The sequence below is a fragment of the Canis lupus genome, chromosome 28, assembly GCF_011100685.1.
Source record: "Canis lupus familiaris isolate Mischka breed German Shepherd chromosome 28, alternate assembly UU_Cfam_GSD_1.0, whole genome shotgun sequence".
Taxonomy (NCBI): Eukaryota; Metazoa; Chordata; class Mammalia; order Carnivora; family Canidae; genus Canis; species Canis lupus.
In genome coordinates, this window is record NC_049249.1 from 12,995,782 (window position 1) to 13,007,921 (window position 12,140).

General features: G+C 42.7%; 1 protein-coding gene across 1 annotated transcript in view; it reads right to left on the reverse strand.

The window, feature by feature from the left end:
- The window catches only part of DNMBP (dynamin binding protein), a 107,413-nt gene that overhangs the window by 56,726 nt on the left and 38,547 nt on the right, over positions 1-12,140 (reverse strand). The window contains exon 4 of the mRNA XM_038578505.1: positions 1,819-3,831. Coding sequence (XP_038434433.1) covers positions 1,819-3,831 — 2,013 coding nt within the window. The remainder of the gene's footprint in view (positions 1-1,818; positions 3,832-12,140) is intronic.

Sequence of the window (12,140 nt, forward strand, 5' to 3'; positions counted from 1 at the left end):
GGTGGAAGGCAGATGCTCAACCCCTGAGTCAACCAGGCGTCCCTATCCTTTTCTTTCTTTCCTTCCTTCTTTCTTTTTCTTTCTTTCTTTCTTTCTTTCTTTCTTTCTTTCTTTCTTTCTTTCTTTCTTTCTTTCTTTTTCTTTCTTTCTTTCTTTCTCTTTCTTTCTTTCTCTCTTTCTCTTTTCTTTTCTTTCTTTCTTTCTATTTATTTTTAAAGATTTTATTTATTTATTCATGAGAGAGACACACAGAGAGAGAGAGGCAGAGACACAGGCAGAGAGAGAAGCAGGCTCCATGCAGGGAGCCCGACATGGGACTCGATCCCGGGTCTCCAGGATCAGGCCCTGGGTTGAAGGTGGTGTTAAATGGCTGAGCCACCCAGGCTGCCCCCCTATTCCTTTTCTTAAGTAAAATCTATCCCTAACATGGGGCTCAAGCTCACCACCCCAAGACCAAGAGTTGCATGCTCTACCAACTGAGCTGAGCTGGCCAGGCACCCCTACATGTTCACCTTTTGAGGACCTGCCCCAGCGCTCCTCCTCATGCTTCACCTGGAGGGTAATTGCTGCTGCCCCCACCTCCCTATCCCCGCCCCCAATCAGCACAGTGACCTGAGGGCTCAGTGGCCTAGCTCTTCCCCAACTCATCACACCAAATTTGCTCCAGGACCCCCTCCTACTGCCCCACCTCTGAGTCTGCCACAGGTCTCCCTCAGACCTGTGCTCCCTTGTAGAGCAGTCCTCTCCTGAGCATATTCAGATAGAAGTCTCCTCTCTGTAGTACCATCTGCTTTCCATCTTCCAGAAAATGACTCAATTTCTGGCCTTCCCATAATATTCTTTCTCCTCGGAACTTATTTTCTCAGTCACGTTCAGCAGTCTGAAGTAGAGGGAAGGGAGTCCGTGTACCTGGCCCACCATTCTCCCGCCTTTATCCATTAGTATCCTGTAGGCCCTATGTCCACAGATTAGTCTGTAGTGTTTTCTGCCCTGATGACACATGGGCTCAGAGCTCTCTGGCATACCTGCCTAAAGTGACACGGCCATGTCGTCCTTGGGCCCTAGACTGCTGATGTTGCCTTGCTTTCTGCCTCTTCCTCCTCTAGAAATCATTTCTCATGTGAATCTGGTGAACGTGAATGGAGTCCCCTGAGGCTGGTGAGTCACCCCTCAGGTAAGGGACAGAAAATTTTTGAACACACAAGATGGAAAGCAGAAAACTATAGTAAAAACAGGAGCTCCCAGCTCCCTTGGTAAGCTACTCACTCTCTACAAATCTTATCTTCCTCATTTATCAAGCAGCTGTATGCATTACCCCAAGACATTTAGGGTGGCTGTGGATTATTTGTGCAAGCAAATGGTAACAAGTCCATATTATGAACAAGTTAATAATTGTTAACTCTTACAGTTACTATTGAAACCTAATCCTTAAACCACAAAGTTATAAGATGGAGTTTTTTCATGAATCTTAGCCTAGAAGTCTTTAATCCTTATTAGAGCCTGGTTAAAGAAGGTCATTATATTCAGGACCTCCCACATATAGGACTGCTACGGAGGCCTTAGCACCACAGGAGGTATAAATGTCAGAGGTCTCAGCTGCTCCATCTGAGCAGCAAGTGAAGTCAGGAGGCTACAGTTGTAAGATATATCAAAACAGAGCAGTCGAATTGGGAGACAGAGTAAGAAATTAGGTAATGAAAAAGCAACTCATTCTTTGTCAATCAAAGATGGTAACATCTCCCTGAAAAACATGGGGAGGCTGTTATGTGGACTTGTGGATGTCAAGGAATGTGTACCTCGTACTTCGTCGTCACTTACCTCTGAGTTGCTGGAGTTCCATATTCAAACTTTCAATGTTGCTCTCATAGAACTCAAGATCCTCAGGGGTCTCAGCCCTTAGAGATTCATCCTGCTTCTCCTCCAGTGTTAAGTTCGGCTCTTCTGGAGCTGGGCTACACATATCCAAGTCTTGTTCCATTTCCTGAATCCTCACCAATACGAGTGGACACTGGGAAGTCTGGTCCAAAGTCTGGTCCAGGTTCTCAGGGCCCTCCTTCTCTGGGGACTCACAGCTCTCATGGGTGAAGAGCCCGGGGGTCAAGAGCCCGGGGGTGACTGCAGTCACCCTGTGCTGTGCCGAGGGAGGCAGGGGAGCTGGGCGAGAGGGTCGCATTGCCAAGGGTGGTTCCGGCTTCAGGTTCTGGTCAAGAAGCACATGGGGGGAGGTGGATGCTGGAGTACTGGGACGCGGTGGTGGGGGCCTGAGGGCTCTTCTCCTCTCAGGCAGCTCCTGTGGGGTGATTGACTTTGAGGAACCTCGGACAATGTCCTTCTCAGAGTTAAAGTTCATGATTGAAAAGTGGCGCAAGATTGCCTCTGGTTCTGCACCGGGTCCTGACAGGCTCTTTTCAAACTCTACCAACTGTTGTGTCAACTTAGAATCCAGGTCAGTGTGGCCTCCTCCCTGCCCCAGTGCTATCAAGTCTGCTGTAAACGCCCTGTCTTGTAGACCGGCCTTCACTTCTGATCTCTCTGATGCAGAACAAAAGCTGGAGGCATTTTCTTTGGGTGTGTGGTACTTTTTAGCACCTCTAACCATGCTCTGGAGCTGAGAGCTCAGCAGGCTAGGTCTGACCACCCTAGGGGCCAAAGGACAAGAGCTACCGTGAGGAGATGGCACGGGCTTCTGAAAGGTTTTTGGTGGAGAGTACATTCCTCTGGGAGGCCGGCTGGAGTAGTCTTTCGCTTTGGCTTCTAAGGGAAGAGGGTCAGAGTACTGCTCTGTGCTTAGGTGGCCCCTTCCTGTTGTAGAATAATACTGGTTTTGCTGCCATCTGGGACGAAAAGGTACCTGAGATTGGGAGGAAACCCCGTTGATTGTCTCTGAAGGATCCTCTGCAGGAGAGTGTCTGGCAAGAGGCTGTTCATGGCCCCAGCCTGGGCTTCTTGGGGGCCCCCGTGAGGTGCCCTCATCCTGATGAGAGCTTTTGTGTACTTCACACTCAGAAGTCAGATGCTCCAGGGGAGAAGCAGATGTTTCAGAAATGACACAGTTGGACTTCTCTGCTTTATATTCAGGAGATTTGTGCCTTCCCTCCACCACTAAGGGGTTCTCTCGACAATCTAAGGAAGTGTCAGGGATTTCAGTAGGGCTGCTTTCCTTTGGCAGGTCCATGGTCTCCTCTGCTCTTGTTTTAGAAAACAGCTTCACAAATCGGTAAGGAAAGATGCCTGTCCTGCCCTTCAGTGATCCTTCTAGCCAGCCATCTTCCAGTGTCCCCAGAATTCGGATTTTATCACCTACCTCAAAATCCAACTCATTCGGCTCCAGGGCCTGGAATCTGTAGAGGGCAATTCCATAGGTCCCCGGCTGCTCCTCATCCTCCTCTGGCCCCCTCTCCTCTTCTCCTGTAGGGGTCTCTTCTTCACCATTAATAATGCAGTCATTGTGATTTCCAGAACTTACCAACTCATCCACAGTTCTAAGGGGCCCCAAAAGCTCTACAAACCCTTCTGGAAAAATGCCTCTTCGGCCCTCTAATTCCCCTTCAAACCAGCCTGGTTCAGGAACTCCAATGATGGTAATCACATCCCCTTCTCTGAAGTCCAGCTCCTCATCCAACTGGGCTGAAAGCCCCATCAGTGCCCGGGCTTGTCCCATTGAGTATTCTGGAATTTGGAGCAGGGCGCTCTGGGAGTGCCACCGCCGGCTCTGCGAGGAGAGGCAGAGCTCCCGCACACATGAGGATGGGAAGAAGCCGCGGGCACCCCAGCAGCTTCGGCCCTGCAGCCAGCTGGCAGTGGGAGCATCATCAAGAATCACCAGATCACCTGAAGAAAGAGAAGCAAAGATAATGACCTAAGTCATCTCCCGAGAAGAACATTACTGTAACTAAGAAAACAACTCATCATTTTTTTTTAAATTTTTATTTATTTATGATAGTCACACAGAGAGAGAGAGAGAGAGAGAGGCAGAGACATAGGCAGAGGGAGAAGCAGGCTCCATGCACTGGAGCCTGACGTGGGATTTGATCCTGAGTCTCCAGGATCGCGCCCTGGGCCAAAGGCAGGCGCTAAACCGCTGCGCCACCCAGGGATCCCAAAACAACTCATCATTTTAAACATCTATCAGATTCAGGAAAATGTACCTCTGGAGTTTTAAGGGCATAATACTTATCCTTTCAGAGAGTCTGGAAAGTCAAAACTATCATATTTTCTTCATACATTTTACATATACTTCAGTTAAAACAACAATATATCATAGCAGATTGAATATAAATACAAATATGAGAATCTAGCTCTCTTCTATTAAACCAAATTTGCAAAAATGTAAACCAATGATACTCTTCTCACTATATTTTGTTAGAAAACTGATTGTTTTTCATTAAAAATATGCTATTTATGTTAGTATATAATAGGTTTTAGGGGTGCCTGGGTGGCTCAGTGGCTGAGCATCTGCTTTTAGCTCAGGGCATGGTCCTGGGTTCCTGCGATGGAGTCCCGCATCAGGCTCCCTGTGGGGAGCTTCCTTCTCCCTCTGCCTATGTCTCTGCCTCTCTCTCTCTCTGTGTCTCTCATGAATAAATACACTCTTAAAAAATAGGTTTTAAAAAATGAATTGATAAATGTTTTAAAAATTTCTGTTTTAATAGCTCACATTGCAAATATCAACAGACCCACATAAGCAAGAGCTCTTTAGTGCCTCAATAACTTTTAAGAGTATAAAAGGCTCCTAGGACCAAGAAGTTTGAAAAATGCCACTATAAACAATGTTCTTACAGTCTATGCCATTGGATTAGTTTATAAATGATAAAGAATATACACGTGTCCACTAAAATCCTTTGTACAGATGCATCGGCTCTCTCATACTAACTGCTATCAGTAGCAAATATGAAACAATGAAAGAAATCTTCAGGAATGGTTTCTTTGATGGCAGTACAGGGTGTGGGCAACAAGCTCTTCATTTACTTCTTCCAGAAGCCGTTTTGAACTATCCTTACCCTGACGATACATCATAATGAAATCCTAAAAGCATGTTCTGGCAATCAGTACTTTTGTTTTTGAAAATAGTTCCAATGTCGATGTTTCAGGTTAACTTCACAAAAATGTAAGTTGACCAGTTAGTATCTATATTACTGTTGAATGAAGTAAGGTAAAGGAAGGATAGGGCACAGTGATTCTGGAAGAAAATGAAGTTAAAACTCAGTTTTAGAGGATTCCCCCCAACTTAAGGAACTACTCTATAGTTCTGTAATAAATTGTTTTATAACAAACGCTTAATTATCTGATGATGGATTGTTCATTTTGTGAATTATCAGTTTTAACCTTTTTTAAACTTCCTCAACACCTAGTCAACTTCACTTTCATCAGCAGAGGTGATCAAGGAATGGAATCAGCCCAAGGAAAATAAGACCAGGACAGCAGAGCACCTAATAAAGCCATGTAAGTCCTTTTATAGTCAAGCATATTTTGAAATTGGATTATCGTTTAGGGTATTAACTTGCATGCTCTTGATGTATAAACAAATCAAGTCTGTCCTATCTTCCCACCAAGTGAATCACATATTACTTAATGGCAGGTACCACTTATCTCGTGTATTTCCTGACTTGGATACAATGCCTTTCACATAGCAAGTGTTCCATGTCCATTTGATAACGACAATGATTCTCCAACTCCAAGTCCCAAATAAATTAATCACATCTTCCCTCCAAAACTGGCTCCAGGCTGCTAGCTTCCTCTTTCCCTTTAATATTTTCTTATATGCCTTAAAAAAAAAGATTTTATCTATTTGAGAATGAGCAAGGGAGAGAGAGAGAGCACACACGAGCACAAGCAGGGCAGAGAGGGGTGCAGAGGGAGAGGGAGAAGAAGAACCCCTTGCTGAGCAGGAGGCCCAAATTGGGGCTCATCCCAGGACTCAAAGATCATGATTTGTGCCCAAGGCAGACACTTAACTGACTGAGCCACCCGTTTCCTCTCCCTTTAATATCTTCTTGCAGAAATTGTTTCCACTCATTACTTGCTCTTGCTACCACGTAGTCCAACAATCATCATCTCACTCTCTTTTCTTTTCTTTTTTTAAAGATTTTATTTACTTATTCACGAGAGACACAGAGAGAGGCAGAGACACAGGCAGAGGGAGAAGCAGGATCCCTGTGGGGAGCCTGATGCAGAACTTGATCCCAGGACCCCGGGATCATGCCCTGAGCCAAAGGTAGATGCTCAACCACTGAGCCACCCAGGTGCCCCATCATCTCACTCTCTTACCTTGTCCCAGACTTTGTCTCTTCCAGTCTCTTCCAAATGATTTATGCCAAACTAAGCTGATCAATGTACCAAGCTTATCACATCCCTCTCCTGCTCAAACTTGTCCCACAAGGCATGAAAGCTTCTTCCTACTCTTATAGGATTCTTCTCTAAAAATCCTATTCTTATTATCTGAAATATATGTTTGCTCCAGACACTCTCTAAAGAGATTTAGTTAGTTTAGTAACTAAGTATCAGTCTAACCTGGGTATGTTTTTTTTTAATGTTTTTACCTCAGTGCAACCTGGCATCCACTACCTCTCACCCCCACCCCAGCCAGCCAATATTTCACCTATGAGACCCTATTCCACACAAGGGCATTTTCATTAGCTCCTACATAAGCCCGTCCATCTGAAACCCTAGCATACCTCTCCAAGACACCTTGGAAATCCACATTCATCTTGGTCATCTGTAGCCTACTAAAGAAATGATCGTTTACGTCATTAATTTTGGCACTTGTATTTTTATATACTATACAGCACATAATGTAAGCTTTTGCACTTGGTGGAAGGCAACCAATATGTTCTCACTGATTTGATATGTTTTGCTTAGATATTCTTGAAAAATAGGGTCTTGATTCTCTGTTTCTATATTCCTTTAGTTTATGACTCAATAGCGATTGGTTAGAGCTTGGAGTCCTGAGAATTATACAAGTGATTTTTCAACCCACTAACTCTAAGGCTATTCCATCAGAACCAGAGACAGAACTCATTGGAGACACAATAGGCACGATAGGCCTTTTGGTGAAGAAGAAGAATAAAAGGTGGCCACAAGTTCCACTTCACTGGCTTTTAAATGAACTGGCTTTCCTAAAGCTATAGGGTTATAATATTTTCCTTGCTTTGCCAGATCTCCAGAAAACCATCATACTAGGGCTTGCTTTTCCTATTTTCAGCTGGGCGATTGTTTTGATAAGCTTTATTACCTGGCAGACTGTTGGCTACTTCTATATAAAAACGTGAATTTAAAAAAAAAATCAGTTTAGATCCTGAAAAGCACCTGAGAGAGAATTTTGCTTAACACTTTTATTTTGTCGCTGAGTACCGAGGTTTTTTTTGGGGGTTTTTTTGTTTGTTTGTTTTTAAGATTTATTTATTTATTCAGAGAGAGAGGGAGAGAGAGGCAGAGACACAGGCAGAGGGAGAAGCAGGCTCCATTCAGGAAGCCTGACGCGGAACTCGATCCCAGGTCTCCAGGATCACGCCCTAGGCTGCAGGCGGCGCTAAATCGCTGCGCCACCGGGGTTGCCCTAGCACTGAGGTTTTTGCACAAATCTCTCATTTTTATCAGAAAGAGTCATGCAGCTATTCCTTTGGCATCCTAGATTCCTGAGGGATGGAGGCTACGTAGTGGTCATTTCCAGACTTCTGAAACAACAATATGAGGAACTGTTGGAAGAGAGTGCCCAGACTTTGAAAATAGAAAAATAGGAAGTGTGGTGACCCTTAGGGCCAACCTGAGGCTTTCACTCATGCAGTTAATCCCAGCCACAGGCTGCTTGGTTGGATTTTTTTACTCAAACAAGAAATGCATTAGGAGGGATGCCTGGGTGGCTCAGTGATTGGGCGTCAGTCTGCCTTTGGCTCAAGGCGTGATTGCATGATCCTGTGGCCCTGGATTGAGCCCCGCATCAGGCTCCTTGCGTGGATCCTGCTTCTCCCTCTGCCTGCGTCTCTGCCTTTCTCTCTCAGTCTCTCATGAATAAATAAATAAAATATTTTTTAAAATGCATTAGGAATAAGATGGTAAGGGACGCCTGGGTGGGGCTCAGCAGTTGAGTGTCTGCCTTTGGTTCAGGGCATGATCCTGGAGTTCTGGGATGGAGTCCCACATCCAGCTCCCTGTAGGGAGCCTGCTTCTCCCTCTGCCTATGTCTCTGCCTCTCTCTGTGTGTCTCTCATGAATAAATAAATAAAATCTTAAAAAAAAAAAAGGAATAAGATGGTAAGAACAAATGCAAGTCTTCCTAGAATCTGAATACAAATAGTCTGACTCTGTAGTATTAGGTGCCTCCCACCCTAATCATAATACCCAGGATACTATGTGCTTTATGGAGACTGACCACACATGTTACTTAGATTTCCATATAAGCCATTACAGAACCTACCCTCCTATGTCACACACATGGCATCACAGACTTAGGGCACGGGTGCTATATCATTTATCAGGTTATTTATAAATCAAGTCTTTAAAAAGTTAAAAATAGAACTACCCTATGATCCAATAATCGCACTACTGGGGTACTTACCCCCTATACAAAAACACTAATTCAAAGGGATATATTCACACCTGTGTTTATTGCAGCATTATTTACAATAGTCAAATTATGGAAGCAGCCTCCATATCCATTGATAGATGAATGGATGAAGATATAATACACACAATGGAATATTATTCAGATTCAGCCATAAAAAAGAAAGAAATCTTGCCATTTGCAATGACATGGATAGAGCTATGGAGGGCACAATGCTAAGTGAAATAAGGCAGTCAGAAAAAATTACCATGTGATCTCACCCATATGTGAAATTTAAGAAATAAAACAAATGAGGGGCACCTGGGTGGCTCCGGTCGTGACCTTTAAAAAAGAGAGAAACACACCAAGAAACAGACTCTTAAATACAGAGAACAAACTGATGGTCATCAGAGGGGAGGGCGGTGGGGGGATGGGTGAAATAGGTGATGGGGATGAGGAGCACATTTATCATGATGAGCACTGAGTAATGTACAGAATCGCTGAATCACCATATTGTACACCTGAAACTAATATAACACTGTATGTTAACTATATTGGAATTAAATTTAAAACTTAATTTAAAAATAACAATAAATTTATGAATTTATTTCTAATTGGTCTATTTTGAGGGTGGGAGGTGGCCTGGAAACAAGGTTACAGGCATTCTGTGTTATATGAGGCAATGATTAATGGTATTTCATCACTCCCTAGCTTTTTTATCTCCTTTCTCTGTATTTTCCTTGTCATACTTTCATTTTTGTTTTTTTGTTTTTTCCTCCTGTTTATTTTTAAGACATTCAGTGGCCCTGGACAACTGCACTGATCCTTCTAAGAGGAAACCTTGTTTTTCTCTCTTTAAAAAGTTTTTCTATTTGAGTAGAATTAACACACAATGTTAAATTAGTTTCACGTGTACAGCATAGTGACTTAACTTCTCTACATGCTATGCTATGCTCACTACAAGCATACCTACCGTCTGTCACCATATGTGGTTATCACAGTACCACTGACCATATTCCTCATGCTGTGCCTCTTATCCCTGTGACTTCTTCATTCTATAGCTGGAAGCCTGTACCTCCCACTTCCTTCATGCAATTTGCCCATCCCTCTACCACTCCACCACTCTGGCAACCACCACTTTGTTCTCTGTATTAAGAGGCTTGATTCTGCTTTTTTGTTTTGTTTATTCATTTGCTTCTTTGGATTCCACATATGAGTGAATTCATTTGGTATTTGTCTTTCTCAGTCTGACTTATTTTACTTAGCATAATACTCTCTAGATCTATCCATGTTGCCACAAATGGCACAATCTCATTCTTTCTTATGGCCACATAATATCCCATTGTATATATTTACCACGTGTTCCTTATCCATTTATCTGTCAACAGACACTTAGGTTGCTTCCATATCTTGGCTATTGTAAACAATGCTGCAATAAACATATAGGTGCACATATCTTTTCAAGTTAGTGGTTTTTTAAAAAAGATTTTATTTACTTATTTATTTGAGAGATAGAGAGCACACGCTCACATGTGCACATTGAGGAAAGGGGAAGGGAGAGGGAGAGAGAGAATCCCAAGCAGATTCCACAAAGAGCATGGATCCCCATGTGGGGCTTGATCACACGATCCTACAACCCTGATAGCACAACCTGACCTGAAACTAAGAGCTGGAAGCTTAGCTGACTGAGCCACCCAGGCAGCTCAGTGTTTTTGCTTTCTTTAGGTAAATTATTGGAATTATTGCATCATGGGGTGTTTCTATGTTTGTTTTTTCATTTTGAGAGAAAGAGAGCATATGCATGTGTGCATACAAGTGCAAGTGGGGAAGAGAGGTGGGGGGTGGTGGCAGGCAGAGGGAGAGGATGCATGACCCTGAGATCATGACCTGAGCTGCAACCAAGAGTCTGATGCTTGGCCAGCTGAGCCGCCCAGGTGCCCCTAGTTTTTAACTTTTTGAGGAAGCTCTACACTGTTTTCCACAGTGGCTGATGGGAATTTACATTCCCATCAACAGTATCCAAGAGTTCCTTTTCTTCCCACATCCTCATCAACACTTGTTATTTCTTGTCTTTTTGATTTCAGCTATTCTGACAGGTATAAGGTATTATCTCATTGTGGTTTTGATTGTGTTTCCCCGATGATTAGTAATGTTGAGCCTCTTTTCATATATCTTTTGGTACATCAAAATAAAAAACTTTTGTACAGTGAAGGAAACCATCAACGAAATAAAAAGGCAAGCTACTGGATGGGAGAAGATATGATGAGGTTAATATCCAAAATACATAAAGAACTTAACACCAAAAAAAAGAACAATCCGATTAAAACATGGGCAGAGGGTCTGAATAGGTATTTTTCCAAAGAAGATATACAAAGATAGCCTTGTTTCTTAGTTTAAATATAACTCAAACGACAGAAAACAGTTCAAAACAATTGGAGAGCTTTGTGGAAAGGAGAAAGAGTGACACCTGCTGGAAGAACTACTGGTGATTCCAATTCCAGATATAATCTCCCTGGAAAAATGTCCATATACGCAAACCTTCATGTAATTATCAGGAAACAAGCCCCCCAAAGCCTATCTATGAAGCCCAAGAATCCTAGGTTAAGAATAATAAAGATAGCTCATCTTAAATGCGTGCCTACCTTGTGCCAGAAGCTTTATATATATAACCTCATGCAGCCTTCACAACTACCTGAGTTAGATATTAGTATCCCACTGAGGCTGAGAGAATGCAAGTAACTAACCTAAAGTCACAGCGATGGAATTGTGGAGTTGTATTTACATCTAGAGTTCTTATCTCCTAATTTAAATTGCCTGCTCTCAATATATCTAAACCCATATATTTTTTTCTAAGATTTTTTTTATTTATTTGACAGAGAGAGAGAGCACAAGCTGTGGGAATAGCAGAAAGAGAGGGAGCATCAGGCTCTCCACTGAGCAGGAAGCCCAGAGAAGAGCTCAATCCCAGGACTCTGGGATCATGATCTGAGCCTAAGGAAGATGCCCAACCGACTGAGCCACCCACGTGCCCCACATATATTTCTTTAATAATATAACTTTCAATTAAAATGTCATCTTTTCTATTAACCCCAATGATATTTCTGAAAGGTAAGTTGATAACAATTAACTAAAGGCAGCATGGTTCAATAAAACAAGTCTCAAACCTCATCCCACATGCTCTTAAGGTTTTCAAATCCCCTCCTGACATATATTAAATCACCAAAAATATTATTTACACAGAATAGGAGAGCTTCATTGCTACACTGAAGGTACTAATTTAAAGAAACAGGAAACAGGATTAATAGTACTAGAAAGCAGGGATCGAGGAACATATGCTACTCATGAGCTGAGATACTGATCTAATGGAAAAAATTTTCAGTCTAAGAAGTAGAAGGGCCATTCCAAGCACCAGACTTGAAAATTGAAAAGCCTAGACTCAAGTCTTCCAAATTATGTGTGGTATAAAACAATACTTTCATTTCGTACTGATTTTGTTTCCAACTAGTAAAACTATTATCTGTTAATGTGGACTGTCACAAACAGAAAACTAGGGAAGTTAGTATCATTTCTTTGTCTCATGCTAAACTTCCCAGAAAGAAAC